The sequence below is a fragment of the Arachis hypogaea genome, chromosome 20, assembly GCF_003086295.3.
Source record: "Arachis hypogaea cultivar Tifrunner chromosome 20, arahy.Tifrunner.gnm2.J5K5, whole genome shotgun sequence".
NCBI lineage: Eukaryota > Viridiplantae > Streptophyta > Magnoliopsida > Fabales > Fabaceae > Arachis > Arachis hypogaea.
In genome coordinates, this window is record NC_092055.1 from 3,470,632 (window position 1) to 3,487,841 (window position 17,210).

At 31.5% G+C, this 17,210-nt stretch overlaps 3 protein-coding genes across 3 annotated transcripts; all 3 read right to left on the bottom strand.

Annotated features, from left to right (window-relative positions):
• Positions 1-909: 909 nt before the first annotated feature.
• LOC112783478 (calmodulin-binding receptor kinase CaMRLK) lies at positions 910-4,052 on the bottom strand. The gene is made up of 2 exons (XM_025826443.3): positions 2,322-4,052; positions 910-2,183 (listed from the first exon to the last, which is right to left on the bottom strand). The coding sequence occupies exons 1-2, from the start codon at positions 3,754-3,756 to the stop codon at positions 1,558-1,560; spliced, it is 2,061 nt and encodes a 686-aa protein (XP_025682228.1). The 5' UTR covers positions 3,757-4,052; the 3' UTR covers positions 910-1,557.
• Positions 4,053-9,629: 5,577 nt separating this feature from the next.
• LOC112783496 (early nodulin-like protein 6) lies at positions 9,630-10,587 on the bottom strand. Its single transcript, XM_025826468.3, has 2 exons — positions 10,389-10,587; positions 9,630-10,179 (listed from the first exon to the last, which is right to left on the bottom strand). Exons 1-2 carry the CDS (start codon positions 10,585-10,587, stop codon positions 9,797-9,799), a joined length of 582 nt encoding a protein of 193 aa, XP_025682253.1. The 3' UTR covers positions 9,630-9,796.
• Positions 10,588-14,223: 3,636 nt separating this feature from the next.
• Positions 14,224-15,918, bottom strand: LOC112783587 (uncharacterized). The gene has a single exon (XM_025826591.1). The coding sequence runs from the start codon at positions 15,916-15,918 to the stop codon at positions 14,224-14,226; it is 1,695 nt and encodes a 564-aa protein (XP_025682376.1).
• Between the last annotated feature and the right edge of the window lie 1,292 nt (positions 15,919-17,210).

A 17,210-nucleotide genomic window follows, 5' to 3' on the forward strand; every position in this document is an offset into this window, starting at 1 on the left:
ATGTACTGCAATATACTATTGTAAAGAATTATTAGGAGAAGATATAAGTGATATAAAACATCAAAGATCAAAGTGTTATAGTCCACAGTATGTTATTGTTCCCATCAAAACCAGATTCGGATTGAAATCTAAGCATGAGAGACTCGCTGGGGGCATTAACTCTGAGGAGGAACACAAAAGGCATTAATTATTAACGAACTTAACCAACGTTGAAAAAACAAATTTCCATCTATTTTTATAATCATCATTACTTTCCATTTGTTAGTAGGTTACCGGAGTTTTTTTCATTGTATGCATATGTTAGCTCAACAATCTACTATTACAAATATCACTTGAATTCATGCAGAACAGAACACTACGTTGAAATTGTCTATGTGTTGGTGATCTTTTTCCATATATTGGCAATAATGTGTGAAAGATCCCTCAATGAGAATAAGTCAATCGAAATCATTCAAAACTTGACATCTTAAGCATGCTAAAATAATCAAAGCAATACGAGATCCCATGTCACTCATTGACCCACGTTGATGGAATTAACGTACAAGAGTATGTCGACAAATCAAAAATAGAATAGCCTTAATTACCTACCATAAAATCAAAGGTCACTCAAATTAACACTATTTAAAGAGCCACAACCTGGTCCTAGCCATGACGGTATAACACACAACGCACATGGTTCTCCTTTATTTTCTATAATAAAGCAAAAAAACTACTCACAAGCAGCAAATAGTAGCTACGCATGCACATTATTAAAGATATAAATATAGTTGTATCTAATCTCATCTACCCATCTTTGTTTCTTTTAGGGAAGGGGATATTCCCTAACTAAAGAGAGAAGAAAATAAACTAACAATAGAACAAAGCAAAAAAGAACAAAGTGAAAGAGAATAAAACAAAATAAAAAAGAAAAGGAAAAAAAAAACATTAAAGTAAAGTAGTATATAGTAAATGAAAAAATAAAATAAAACAGAAAAAGAAGGTAAAGAATAAATGATGGAAGGCCCTATTAGAAGAGACAAGTAATAAGTGGGATTCTCTGCCTCCATACATGCTCACCCAAAAAGAAGAATACTACACACACCACACTTCCCCCACTTCATTATTATTCATTACACCTTATGTCACCATTCCAAGCTTCCCCTCCTACCCCACTTAATTTTGTCCAACTGTTTTCCTCAACCTTTTTGTTTTTTTGCACTATATACATTTAAAATACTTTCAAGTATATTGGTATATTGAAAAAATTGTAACTATTTTTTATAATTAAAATCAACGATTAAAAATTATTAAAACATTAGTGTACCCATACACTTCGAAAATTTTCCTATACATTTTTATAATCATAATCATAATAAATACTACAAAATTCAAAAACTCAATTGCCAATTTTGCCACCTCCTATAGTAACGAGGATCCTCGAGTTTTTTTTTTTTTTTTGGTCTTTAGGATCGTCGAGTTTAAGCCACAAACCGCTCACGAAGCGCGTGGTGGGCTTCAAAATCCTTAAACCCAAAAACGAAAAAAGGAACGATTCAGGGACGAGTCAACTCATCGGACTCAGTCGAGTCCGCCACTCGGATGAATGTCCTTGAGAAGACCCAAGACCTGCTGCATGGTGGGTCTCTTCGCCGGCGACTCGGCGGTGCAAAGGTACGCGACTCGGAGGCTCTCCACCATCTCAGCCTCTGAGTCACCGAATCCGAGCCTCTCATCCAACGCGCGAACACCGTGGCCCTCCCTAACAAGCTTCCTCACCGAAACCACTGTCTCCGCCGTGCCGTGCCGTCCCGTCAGAAGCTCCATCAGCACCACACCGAAGCAGTACACGTCAGTCTCGGTGCTGCAATTCGGCGCGTTCTGCTCCTGCCCGAATTTCCTCAACCCGAAATCAGCGATTCGTGGTTCGAAGTCATCAGAGAGTAAAATATTAGATGTTACCAGGTGGCCGTGAACGACGGGCCTGGATCCGGCGTGGTGGAGGAATGCGAGACCACGCGCCATACCAACGGCGATACGGTGTCGTGTTGGCCAAGCCATCTTTTCAGGTGACGCGATACCGTTTTGAATCTCCCACGTGTCACCACTCCAATCTTCCACGTTGGTGTCACCCGTTGGTAGCTCGTGTAACCACCTACCTAAATCCCCGTTTGACATGAACTCATACAACACCAGCTTCTCCTTCCCTTCAATTTCACAAACAACAATTAATCATTAATATTTTGGCGCTAAATTCAATTGAATCCTAGTATGGAAATTGGAAAGTACATTCGTGAATTGAATATCCAGTTTTCCATCCCGTGAAAAGCATTGAATGAGAGTACCTGCGATGCAGTAACCGGAGAGGGGCAAGAGGTTAGGGTGCTTCAGCCTGGAGAGGTCAACGAAGATGTTGACAGCGTCATCGTGATCAACGTCTCTTGCGTTTTCCAAAACCTTGATTGCCACGTGGATATCTCCCGGTAGAACAGCTCGGTACACGGGCCCACATCTACCCTCAGCAAGTTGTGAGTCTTTCCCGAAGTGTGACGTGGCACTCATCAAGTCCTTGAAAGTCAAACTCATCAACGGCTTCTCGAACATCACCACGGCGGCCGACGACGGTTCTTTCAGGTCAGCCACCCATGACGTTCCTGACTCCGTCTCGAAGGCGAACGGTCCTGATTTCTCCATCTTGATGCTCGTCAACGCCACAGGTTTCGATATGGCCCACTTGTTCCTCTTCGCCTCTTCCTTCTTCCTACAGTAACACCGTAACATGCACGCGCTCAACGACAATACCAAAACTACCCCTGAGGCACACGATGCCGCCACAAGCAAAACGGTTTTGTGTTTTGACTTGTGCTTGTGGTGTTTGTTATTAGTTGGTTGCATTGGTGGTTGGTGGTGTTGCTTCTTTGAATGGAGGTTGGATGCGTTGAAGTTCAAGTGGAAGTTGTCGCCGGCGTTTATGAACGCCGATTGGCCGAACTTCTTGTACTTGTTTGGGCTTAGTTCTGTGGATTTGATGAAGTTGTTGTGTGAGATGTTGAGGAACTTGATGGTGTTCAATGGAGGGAAATCTGAAGGGAAGGTTCCATTCAACGTGTTGTTAGAGAGGTCGAGGTAGGTGAGTGAGTGAAGGGAAGAGACTTGTTTCACTGGTCCTTCGATGTTGCAGTTAGAGAGATCGAGGTGTTGGAGTTTTTTGAGGTTCTGGAAGCCCGAAGGTAAGGTTCCAAGGTGGTTGTGGGAAAGGTCGAGGGTTTTGAGGTTTGTGAAACCAGAGAGGTGAACCTGATTGGTGAGCCTGTTGTGTGAGAGGTTCAGAACTTGAAGCGATGATGAAACGGTTGTGAGTTGGTTGAAAGCAATGGTTCCTCCGAACCTGTTTCTGGAGAGGTTTACTACTAATAAGTTTGGAGTTGCCCACAACATGTTTGATACTTGGCCTTGCAGGGAATTTCCGGAGAGATCGAGAACTTGCAGGTTTGACATGTTCTTTAGGTAGCTCCATGAGATATTGCCGCTTAAGTTTCTTGAAGGAAGCTCTATGTTCTTAATAATGGGAGATGACTCTTGTACCGAACAGTTGGAAGAAGAAGAAGAAGGTTGGCGTGTTGTTTGGAACCATGAAGGTTTGAATCCAGAGACATATTGGAAGGCTTTTAAGACAAGCTCGTGGTCTCTGTTGTTGTTGTTGCTGCTGCATGATGAAGAAGATTCCACGAGAGAAAACAGAGCAAGGAGAATCAAGAATCTGTAAAAGAAGGGCTTCATGATGAGTTCGTTAATTAAGCTCAATAATCTCGTGTGGTATTATATTATACGGCGCAGGGGAGTGGTGAGTGAGAGTGAGTGAGATGAGAGGAATGGGAAAAGGAAAAGAGAGGGTAGTGATGTTGGTGTTATATGGTGGGACAGTTGGCGGTTACAGGTATAGTGAAGTGGGAAGGAATGAATATTGAAGAAGCAAACTAACGGCGTCATTTAATTTTGATTTTTTATGACGGAGGAGTTAACGCCAACGGCACGTGAGCATGCGTTGAAACTCATTAACACAGAATTAATGGAAGTTGTACCTATGGGTCGTTGACTGTTGAGCATCATGACTCATGAGCTTCAAAAATCAACACAGTTTTTATGATCACCGCTTTCACCACATTTCCTCTTGCACTCGCTGATTGTGACCCCTTTTTTGTTTTCATTATCCCCTTTTATTTTTCAAAATTGTGGGTGTTTTTTTTATACTATTCTAACCTCATTAGTATTGGTTTGAATAAACAGTGATTTTATATTGAAAAAATATATAAAATCTTAAGATGATTTATATTGTAAAAATAACTTGTTTAATAGAAAGTTTTTAAATTGATTTATTTATTTAAGATTGTAATATCATAAAATTTTGATTACTTTGTGTGGAAGGAAAAATATCTAAGTTGTATTAATAAAATATTAGGATTTATGATAGTGTACTCAAATAGATTTGAAGGTGACATCACTGTGGGTTCAAAGGGATGGGGACCCAGTTCTTAAATTTGGACTCAGAGGGTTGGAAAGATCAGAAGGGCAGATGATGTAATGCTAAACTTGTTGCCAATGGCATGCAATAAATTTTCCAAGGTGGCTACTCCAATGAAGATTTAATGATTATCATCATGTGAAGATACATCATTTTGACCATTGGATGATAGATTGTAGGGCTTGATTTGATTTGAAGTAAAAGTGTTACTTTTATTTAAAATGTTGCTAAATAAATAAGTTACACTTTTTGAACAAGGATCATCATGAGAAGATGTTTTTGCCATCTTCATGGGAGTAGTTGCCATTTTCCAAACCCAAACCGCACTTCACAACACCGTATATGCTTCTGTCAACAATTTCAGACAGTGGTTTAATTTAAGCCTTTTAACTGCCATAACAAGATGCAAAGCAGAGAAACAAGCTACATGGTTTATATATTTGGTTTATGCATGTAAAGAATAACTTTATATTGAATTTGATCATGGATTTCGACATACATTCCTCCTAAATACATTGATCCAATAATCTCTCACATTTTTACAGTTGAACAAAGCAGAAAGAAACGAATGGGTAAAAATTATGGAGCATGATTTATACGGTTTTAGCAAATTTTGTATGCCTAGATGTTTGCAACAATTACTCCATGCGCTTACAATGTGTTGCAAATTGGATTACTCAAATTCAGCAATGTATGCAGTGTTGCAGAGTTGAAGGAATGGGCTACAGTGCTTTTCTAGTTTTAAACAAGAAGTTATTCTGATGGCAGAGGCAGAGTAGAATGGCAATATACTTGTTTAAGTTCGACCTGAACACTGTTTTTGCTTTTGACTAACCACTCATACTTGAGCAAATGCTCAACATTCAACAAGCAAGAAGCAACATTTCACCTCTTCTGCTCCTAATTTAATGATTCTAGCTACATTTGCAGTTTTTCTTATGTAGATTGGACATATGCTACTAGTCAAACACCAATTGTAGGATAGTACATTTTTGGGGGTAAGTCATGTTCATCTTTTATGGAATGAGGTAATATTATCATGTCTATACTAATCCCCCCCCCCCCCCCTTTTTTTTTTTAGGATAGTGGATTAGACAACCCTCAATCATAGGTATTCCAATGGATTGGATAACCCTCAATCCTAAGTACACTCACACACCCACACATTCCTCACGCACTTACTATATTTTCTCCTTAATTGCAACCGGTAGAGTTTGAACCTGCGACCTTTGAGGTGAGAAAGGGGAAATATGCCATGTGAGATAAGGCTCATTGGCTACTAATCCCCTTTTAAATGCGAGGTTGTAATTTAGATAGAAAATATTATGATTATTGTTCATATCTTGGCCCAAAGCGAGAGTCAGTTCCAATTAAGTTAAAAAAGGCCTAATTCAAAGGGTTGGTCTGTGCTGATCCATCCGATCTCTTCAAAGAAGTCGGACTTGACATGAGCCAGCAAGTGACACTTATTCAAATAAGTAATTGTCTTCTTAAATCTCTCCTCTATCTTTAGAAGAGAAATTCCAACAACCCTAAGATAAAAGGGACGGTTATCCACTATAAATACACCTATAAATACACCAAAGCACTCAGGTAAAACTAAGTTTCAATACACTTAAAACCTGCTTATTTCGAAGTGTCTTGCAAGTACCACCCCCTATCCATCCAGACATACAACTTGGACGGCGGCTCCCTGACGTAGGACAAGTCGAAGACCACCTTCTTTAAAGGTTTGGGCCTCACACACAAGCCCAAACTCCATTCGGTTCTAGGTAAGTCTCGGAACAATTATTAAGACTGCGTTTAATTTTGAGAACAAGAATAAAATAAGACATTAAAAAATAAGATATAAAAAATAGATAGAGATATAACAATTATTATTTTTATATTTTATTTATTATTAGACTAAATATAAGATAGAATAAATAATAAAAATTTAATTTATCTTTATTTTTCACACAAAATTTAAAATAAAAAATATAATAATAAAAAAAATTGTGTCGTTGTCAGTATTTATATATCTTTTTTATTAAAAAAACACAAAATATACGATATTAATATCTCAAAATATAATATCTCTGTCTATATTTCTTTATTCATGTTTTAATGTACTATTCTTATAAATAAGTAAATAAACGCAGCCTTATAGTTTGATAAGGTAGTGGGTTCTTAGTAGGTGAAGAAGATCAGGATAATTATCACATAACAATTATTATAGTTTGATCGCAGCTCAGCTACATATTCTAGTCAAGAGTGTTTTATTTCTTGCCTTTTGACTGAGCAGGTTTTACTAGTTTAAACCATGCCTAATCGGGTGATTGTTATTTGCTAGAGCTATAAGAAAGGAATAAACAGAGATTAGAGATTGAGGATTCCTATGATTGAATAACAATACAAAATAGGATTGTAAAAATTAGAGGAATAGATAACCACAAATTGGGGCATTTCTCTACATCATCTAATTGCTTAGAGACAAACAAATCACGTGCAAAATGACTATGACTTCAATTTGACCTATGTTTAGAGTTTAGACCTCTAAGAAAAATATTGCCCTTTTATTGAATTATGCAAATGGATTTTTAATTAGAATACAAAATAAGATAAGGCATAACGGAAATTACATTGCAAATGAAGAAAAAGACTAAGACAAATTACATGGCAATGATGCATGATGCATTAGTCAAACCAAGACTAAAACAAACCAAAAGAGGATATGCATGGATACAGTAAAGTGGTTCATTCAAAAACTAATTAAGCATATTGTGAAGATGGATTTGGAAGATGGCAAGCAGCTTGCTCCACAAACTCCAGATGCTAAGTGGTTACCTCACCTGCTCCTAGCACGTGGGTCTTGGCTTCTTGCATTTGCCTCCATATCTTAAGGAATAAACAAATCTATCCTTGGAAGTTGGAAATGTTAATGGAGAGCAAGAAAAGGTGGATGATGGTATCCACTGATCCACAACCATCCAAACCAGAATTCCAAGAGAATGACAGCTCACAACATTTAACAGATACACTTATATTAAGGAGGATTAATTATTAAAATAAAATAGTTAACAACTATAGTTGACACTCCTACCTGAAAGCTGATTTATCAGTATTCAGTATGTATGATTTAAGTTTGTATGTCTGTATTAGTGGTTGTCTGTGTCCCCACAACTGAAATTCAACTTATGATAAAGGTGCCATTTCAGCAACCAGATTTTTATTTTAATTTTTTAACGAGGAAGTATAAGTATAGAGAACCAATGAAAATTTTGTACAATGTATACAATGGCGGTTTAGGAATGTTCGATTCAGTATTAGAGATATAATCATTAGTGTTACCTTTTCCTATCAGTTTAAGCTTTTGGGATGACTGGTTTCATGACATGTTATCAGAATTCTAAATCCGAAAGGTCAAGAGTTTGATCTTTGATAAACCTCAAAATCAGCTTAAACTTTTGGGATGAGTGATTTCATGACATGAGATTTTTATGTTCATTTTATTCATATTGGGCCAAAAATTTAGCCCATTATATACATTATATTCTTAGACCATTAACTTGGGTGCTCTTTTTTAATTCCTAAATTGAAAGTTTCATAGAATTTCAGATTGTTAGATCATCGGGTGTATGCTTTGTTATAACGGTTTTTTTTTTTTTGGGACCTCCCTCCTTGAAAAGACTTAAAAAGAAAGTTGCCATTTTTTAATATGGGTGAAAGTGTTTTTTTCTCACATTAATTCGAATTTTGACTAAAATGGACTAATAAATTAATTATTATACTAATTCAAGTTGATTTTTAAGTGAAATTTTTAGAAAAAATATGTATGGATAAAGATTTTCATTATTATTATTGTTAACAATTTGCAAGTAACTAAAAGATTGGCAAAATGAAAACTTATCCAATAAAAAATCATTCTAAATTTTATTATTTTTTATCTACTACTTTTGTTCCTTCTTGTTCGTACAGGAATTTTGATGTTTATTTTTGTAACATTTTTTTTCTTACGCTCTCATACATGTTAATATTTTTTTAATTATGATTCTATTAATTTTATTAGAAAGACCATATTAAATAAAAAAACTAAAAAGAGTATTAGAATTTATTTAAATATCTAAAATAAAATAATAAAATAATTATTTAAATTTATACATTTTTAGTAATTTTTTATCTAAAAATAATTGAATAATATAATCTAAATAATATTTTTTTTTTTGGTGACTAATCTAAATAATATTTAATTTACTACGATATATTTTGATATAAAAATTGTCAAACATAAATCCTATTAATACTAACTCACTTCTAATCAAAATAAAAAAGAGATATTAATACAAACTAAATTTTTTTTTATTAAAATATAAAAAATTAAAATTTTAATATATTTATTTTATATTATTAAATAAAAATATTTAAAATTTTTTACTAAAGCTAAGCTTTAGCAAAAAGAGACCTTTAATTAGTTATTTCTTTTCTACGTTAGCATTTGTTACGGCCTTATGGGGTATTTTCTGTGATCATAGATTCATAGTGGTGGTTTGGAATTGGTTTTGTTATGCTTTGCCGTATTTGTTGGATTTTTCTTTTTTTCAAACAGACACATATTAGTGTATCAATGTCTGTAGCCAAGGCCTAAAGTAAGCCCATTATTCTTTTTTTTTGGAAGAAAGCCCATTATTCTTTAAAGAAGGGGAATGGAGCCCTGTCAAATAATGGGCTCTAATTGCTCTCACCGTTTACATAAGACCAAAAAAATAAATGAATATGAGAAATTAATTTTTAACTAGTTAATATTAATTAATTTTTGTTATAAATTTAATTTTTAACTCTCATCTTTTTAAAATAAATTTTAAAATTAGGATTTAAATTTAAATTTTTTAATTCAAAATTTAAGATAAAAAATAATTACAGAAAACATTGACTCAAAAAAAAGTTTTACCATACAACTCAAACAGTCTTATTTTTTATAGTTTAGATATAACATGGAATATACAACTTCAATGTTTTGCTTCTAGATAGTTGCTTAGATTGTAACTTGATAGGAATAATTAATATTAAGCCACCAATAGACTGACATTAATAAAAGAAAAACCCTAATAATAAATATATCATGAACAGCAAATTTCTTAAGAAACCAGAAAAAAACAATCTGCAATTTATTTGTCGAACAATATAAATAATCTTGATTATTCAAACAACCAAACTAAACAGCCTAAGACCCCAACAACAAATTAAAACTAAACACCTAGAAACTAATTGTAATTACTACTAATCATAAGGAGAGATAAGACAATAATACAAGGAAAAAAATCAAGCAAAAAGCATAGGAAGAAGTAAGATAAGAAAGAGCGGCAAGTTAGTTATGCTGAGAAGAGGAATTGGTCTTGCAGCATTAGAATGATGAGAAGGAGAAGGTGCAGGTGTAGATGCAGGTGTAAATGCTGGTGCTGCTGCTGGTGAGTGTGAATGTGGTGGCTCTGGCTTTGGATTATGTACGGCCAAAACCTTAACAATCATTTTCTGGCCTTTGTCACAGTGGCCCCTAACTCCGCTAATGAAGTAGTACACTCCAGGATGCTCAAATTTGAAGACAGTATCACCATTGTTGGAGAAGAATAGTGGCTTAGTGGATCTGCAGCTTTCATACTCCTCTTCACTCACCACCAACACCGAATCTTTAGAGTACTTGAAACCTGTGAACAAACAATCATATTCCAAAATTAAACTACATGAAATATACGTTGAAATATAAATATATATTAAAAATAAATTAAATTATGTATGTATTTATATACAAATTTATTAATTGTTAATTTTAATGGTTGATTTTAGTGTATAAATAATATTTTTGTAAATCATAATTAAAAAAAATATAAGTTGTTGGAATAATGAAGGTACTTACGAAGAGTGTCATCAACTTTGAATCTGTTCTGGGATGCCCATTGGTTATACATTTGATCGTTGTCTCTTGACTTAGGAACAATCCAGCCATCGTGACCCCCAACTTCAAATTCAGTACAATTTACTCTTGATGGCACACACAATATAATAATCAAGGAAACCGAAAGTAATAATGAACAACTTCTGAATAGATTGGCCATATTTGCTGGTTTTGGATATTTCTATAGGGAGCTCTAGTGCGTGGTGTGAGTTTTTTAAAAGAGAATTGGTGGTTAAGGTTTGAACTTATAAGAAGAAAGTAAAAGCACGTTTGTTAGCGAAGATTTTGGAGAGTAATTAGGAGCACTTAATTTGAATTTCATTGGCTTAACTGGTTTTCAAAAATTAGCAATACAATTCTCTCTCAAGAGCTTTTCCCTAATTTACAATTATTATTAGTGCATTGCCGTCAAATATTTTTAAAGTTATATAATAATAATAATAATAATAATAATAATAATAATAATAATAATAATAATAATAATAATAATAACACAAAATAACTATAGCTTGATAATTAAAAAGCGTGCATAAAATTAATAGCTTAAAATCTATACAAAGCCTTAAGTTCAAGTATGGTTTGCATGGATGTATTGAAAATAAAATATACTATTTACATGTTAAAATTAGTTATTAAAATTAAGTATGATATATTTGTATATAAATAATTATATAATTTAACTTACTTTTAATATATATTTTATATTAATGATTTTAATAGTTAATTTTAATATATAATTAATACAGTTGATTGAAAATATTTGAAATAAATGAATCATACAATTAACATAAAACACTCAAGATTGCAAGTTTATTATTAACTAGTGTATGTTTTTGTGTGCTGTACGGGATAATATATATAATTATATAAAATTTTTTATTAGAATTTAAATAAAAAATATATATAGTAATTATTATTATAAATATTTTACAACTTAAAAATATTTAAAATAATTAATATTTGTTTTAATTAATTTAGATTAGTTGAATGATCATCTCATTTGTCTGTTTAAGTAAGTATTTGGAGTTCGAATTTCGACTTGTGTGTATAAGAATCCATTAGTTAGCGACAGACCCTTAATAAATAGAACATCAATATGTGGTGGATTAGTCCTCAACTTGCCGAGTTAAGAAATCCATAGAAAAAAAAATTGTATTTGTCTTTAAAATAGATTAATTTTTCATTAATAGCAATACTTATGGTCTTTTTCTTTGTTAAAATTTATTTAGGACAATTTTATTTGTTAGTATTGTATTCATTCTTAAAGTCAAAACAATATGATCAACATTGTTACTTGTTAAAACTTCACATTTTATGAAATAATTTTTAAATTTTCAAATTTATAAACTTATGTCATTACAAAGTTATTAGTTCGATTAATATTTCTTGATAACATGGTATACCGAAACACCATCGTTGAGTATTAGTTAGTGTGAAGAGAAACCAATAACGACTTTTGTTATTCAATATATAATTTATTCTATTGAAAAAAAATTGTATTTGTCTTTAAAATAGATTAATTTTTCATTAATAGCAATACTTATGGTCTTTTTCTTTGTTAAAATTTATTTAGGACAATTTTATTTGTTAGTATTGTATTCATTCTTAAAGTCAAAACAATATGATCAACATTGTTACTTGTTAAAACTTCACATTTTATGAAATAATTTTTAAATTTTCAAATTTATAAACTTATGTCATTACAAAGTTATTAGTTCGATTAATATTTCTTGATAACATGGTATACCGAAACACCATCGTTGAGTATTAGTTAGTGTGAAGAGAAACCAATAACGACTTTTGTTATTCAATATATAATTTATTCTATTGAAAAATAAATTAATATTTTCTAAACTTGTAAATATATTTTCTTCTAATTTCTTACACCATTTTATTTGACAATATTTACCATTAAAAAATAGTAAATCAGCATACTATCCTACAATATTTGCCACCTCTAACTATGCCATTTGAGTTATTACTCATTGGCCAAAAATTTGGAAAGATAGAAGACTCGAATCCGCAACCTCTTAATTGAGTATGGAGAGTCTATGCCATTTGAGCTATTACTCATTGGCATAATCAAATAAGTATTTAATCAAAGAATTTAATATTTATATAATAATATGACAAAATAAATTAAAGTTTGAGTTTAACCATAACAAGTGTTCAAGTTTAAATTTTCATAAATTAATTTATTTTTGTTAAAGTGAATTGCACAATAAAAAAATTCATAAAAAATTCATATATGAAATTAGAAAATAATTTAATTATAAATACAAAATTAAAAAAAATAGTCTTAAAAGTTGAATAGACAGATAAAAAAAATAAATTATAACTTATAAAAATTATCTCTAGAATTTATTACAATAAATAATAAAATTATAAAAGTCATGTATCTATATAAATTAAATTATATTAAATTATAAGATATCTAGGTATTTAATCAACCTAATTAATTAATTTGTAACTAATTTGATTTAATAATTTAAAAAAAATTGAATAACCATTTTTAGAAATCTGCTAATCTAAATAATATAGATTGAAGATAGAAAAAATATAACTAAATTATACAATACAACATAATATTCCTAAAAATTTGTTTATAGCAAATTTAGTACTAAGATATTTATCATCATCTGTATTATAATCTAATTTCACAATTATTTAAACATTATTTTTATGAAAAAATCGTATTATTTATTTTGAAAAAAAAATATTTACTCACTATTATAATTTAAATAGAATATAAAATAGAATATAAAATAGATATTAAACCATTTTCTTTTAATAATTACTCAGTCACAAATATCCATCAAGAACATGAGATTTAAGAGCAGACAAAGTAAATACAATATCTACAACTTTTACACTACTACGATAAGATGATTATCATAAGTCTTTTTAGCATAAATTAAATAGAATAACATATAATAATGAAGAAACAATCAAATCCAAAAAAATTATAGAATACCTATCACACACTAGGACTGTTAGTATTGAGGAAGTTTTAACCATTTATTCTTTTATTAGCTATCTTTTTATCTACTACTCTGCACTTCATCTACAAATATGTTAAGGACTAAACCTATGCTTCAACCTTTCAAAATTCTATATATTCTTGTCAAACACAATATTATTATACCTTTTTTTTCTTTATAGAAACCATTGAATGGAAGAACCGTTGGTAAAAAGATGAGGTACTCGTATAATATGTATGACTTTTTATGATAATAAATAAAAATGAAAAGCATGAAATAATATTGTGTATATTTAAGTTAATTTTAATCTTTTTTCATAACCAGATTTGTCATAACGTAACTGATAAACAATGACAATTAATATGAATTAGATATGTTTTGAGTATGCTATATATTTTATGACTTTGTACGAAATAATATTAGTTTTAATTTATATATTTATTATTGGGTATTAAAAATTAAAAGTATTTGTATTGCTAGCATTTTTCAAACCTTCCTCAACTCTGCCGTGATTAGGCCTAAAAAATCACCTACCTCGTTGAAAATAAATGTAATTCAATCAAATTTTCATCTGATAGTGCTATACATTCGCATAATCATAGGAGAATTAACTTTAGCGAGATAACAATACGATATTTAATTACCACATGCAGTGGCAGAGCTTGAACCAAAATTTTGGGGGGCCGGAAATTTAACATAAAAATTTAATAATAATATTTATATCAAAATAAAATTTATAAATATAATTATTCTTTAAGGTTGTTACTAATAAGATAATAAATAAATAATTCTACAGATAAAAAATATAAAATAGTTTATAATGGTACTCTTCGAATTTTTAATGACTTAAAATCTTCAATAATTGAGTTAGAACTAAACTTTTCAGCAATTTCTTTCTCAATGTAAATAACCAAACTATCCGCAAGAAAGTCGTCCTCCATCTTGTTTCTTAACCTTGTCTTTATTATTTTCATTGCTGAAAATGATCGCTCTGTAGTAGCTGTAGAAACTGGAAGAGTTAATATCAGACGAATCAATCTATCAATCAAGTAATACACTTTTGACTTTTTTGTTTCTGCTAAACATCTACATAGTTCATGAATAGTTGACAAATTCTTCATTTCTGGATGCTGACGAACATCAAGAATAAAATGCTGAAGCTGAAAAGGCAAATTAATCTTCTCTTGTTCAGTAAAGTCTTCGGGATAGTAGCTATCAACAAGAGTAGAAATCTTAGTAATGTCAAAATTTTTGTAAGCATCCTTAGGCATGAGAGTAGAGCTCAGACTTAGTAGATTCATTGCTTGATCATTAAATCTGCTATTTAACTCTTGTAATTGCTTATCAATTGTGACTAAAAATATCTCCACTCTAAAATAATGCTCAACTGTAATATGATCTTTTTGGTGACGCGAGCGTCCTTGCCTTGCAACATAAGAAGCAGTTAAATCAGGAATTAGAATATCATGTTGCTCACAAAATGATTTCACATTTTTTAATAATTCCTCCCATCTGTCATCTCTCATGCTTTGGATAAATGTTTTTGTCGAATGAACTAGTTGCACAGCATTAACTATGTCTTGAGACTGCTTTTGTAAAGCTTGACAAAGAATATCAGTTATTCCCATCATATCTTTCATCAAATGCAAGATCAATACAAACTCAAATGAGGTCATGGTATTGTAAGCACTATCTGCATCACCACGCTGAGAATAAGTTGATCCATCAACAATAATCTTTTGTAAAACAGTCAATGTTGCACCATACATATTTATCAAACTGCAAACAGAAGAGAAATGAGAACTCCATCGAGTATCACCTGCTCGTTTCAAAGTACCAATTTGATTTGCCCCTTTACCAGTTTCAAGTTCATCAATCTCTAATAAATGGACAATTTCATCTGTCTTGGTAGCATGTAACTCATCATGTCGCTTACTAGAAGAACAAATGATGTTGACGATGAAAGTCAATTTTGAAAAAAACTGATGCACAGGAATAACTTCTCTTGATGCAGCAACTAATACAAGTTGTAATTGGTCAGCAAAACAGTGGATATAGTAAGCATAAGGACAATCTTTTAAGAATAATGCTTGTAACCCATTCCATTCTCCTCTCATGTTGCTGGCGTCATCATATCCTTGACCACGAATATTAGAGACATCAAGACCATGTCGAGAAAGAAGGCCGCACAATTCTTGTTTTAGAGTTAATGATGTAGTATCTTTGACATGTACAAGATCAAGAAAACGCTCTTGAATAAAACCATGTATATCAACAAATCTCAAAACAAGTGCCATTTGTTCTCTTTTGGATTCATCACGAGCTTCATCTACTACAATGCAAAACTTAGAATCTCCAATTTCTTCACAAATATGCTTTCTCACCTTGTTTGAGAGTATATGCAAGATTTCTTTTTGAATTTGATGTGAAGTATATTTAGCATTATATGGAGCATTTTCTAACACAGTTCTTGCAACTTCATCATTGTAAGATGCTATGAGTTTTATCATTTCAAGAAAATTACCTCGATTTTTTTATTCTGGAGTCTCATCATGGCCTCTGAAAGCACAAGCTTGAAATGTAAGCCAACGAGTTGCATCAATGGAGGATTTTAGACGGAATCGATTCTTTTGAATTTTCTCAGAAGTATGATCCTCAATTACATTTTGGACGTGACTTGCCTGATTCAATAAATCTAGACATGCTCCAACTGCATTAATGTGTGGTGAGCAAAGATCTACAATATATTTAAGAAAAGCACAATTCTTTCCATCATTAACTTTTTTCCAATTTCTAAACCCTTTACTAATAAAAATATCTGACCCATTACGTCCACTGGGTTTTTTGCTAACCAAATAACAAAATAAACAATATGTAGCATCTTCAGAAGGTGAATACTCTAACCATGAAGGAAAAATACCAAACCAAGCATATTGAAATCGTCTTGGATGCTTCGTACCAGATAGAGGATAATTGTCAAGATGCTTTCGATATGGACCCTATTTAAGATAAGCTCGTCTAACCTCATCTCTCTGGTTTGGGTGATATTGCCAAATTTGAAGCCGTTTTTCAGGGTCTCGTTCCAAAGAATTAAGGTCAAACTCATCAGATGCAACTCTTTGAACTTTTGAAGGTTGTATCTCACTTTCTTCGTGATTCATTATAGTAGAAGAACTATCTACAGGTGTTGATGTTGTAGAAGTTATATGTTCCCCTTCTTGAATATTAGCCTTCTTCTTAAAAAATGTATCAATTCTTTGATTTTTCATCATTATTTTGTATAAAAATTTGAATATATATTTTGTAAAATATATAAAAAAAAAAGTTAGAAGGATAAATATTAAAATTTATAATATTTATTAAAATTTTTTTATCAATTTATCAAAATGCAATAATATCAATACTTATTAAATATTATAATATTTTTATCATATAAAAAATTAAATTAAATAAATAATAAAATATAAAATAATATTAAATTAAATAAATAAAAAATACCTGCTTGTTGAATAGAGAAGCAAAGCAAAGGCGAAGTTAACAAAGGCCCACTCACTAAAAATTATTATACAATAAATGTATGATATGGGAATTGAACTTGGATACTTTAAGTTATAAGAAAGCATTTAAACCAATTGAACTATTAAGAAAGCATTTAAATCAATTGAACTATTTTTTATTTTTGATGAAGTATTACTAATTTTTTTATAAAAAGTTTGGGGGGCCATGGCCCCCCGTTGTCTGGGTGAAGCTCCGCCACTGAGTCCACATGAGTATTTTTATATATAGAATTATCAATCAATTA

Excerpts from the sequence above, each read along its gene's own strand:
- LOC112783478 (XM_025826443.3), bottom strand. The coding sequence starts at position 3,756 with ATGAAGCCCTTCTTTTACAGATTCTTGATTCTCCTTGCTCTGTTTTCT. Across the intron at positions 2,184-2,321 it reads CTCCGGTTACTGCATCGCAG|GGAAGGAGAAGCTGGTGTTG; the intron begins GTACTCTCATTC and ends GTGAAATTGAAG.
- LOC112783496 (XM_025826468.3), bottom strand. The coding sequence starts at position 10,587 with ATGGCCAATCTATTCAGAAGTTGTTCATTATTACTTTCGGTTTCCTTG. Across the intron at positions 10,180-10,388 it reads CAAAGTTGATGACACTCTTC|GTTTCAAGTACTCTAAAGAT; the intron begins GTAAGTACCTTC and ends GTTTGTTCACAG.
- LOC112783587 (XM_025826591.1), bottom strand. The coding sequence starts at position 15,918 with ATGATAAAACTCATAGCATCTTACAATGATGAAGTTGCAAGAACTGTG.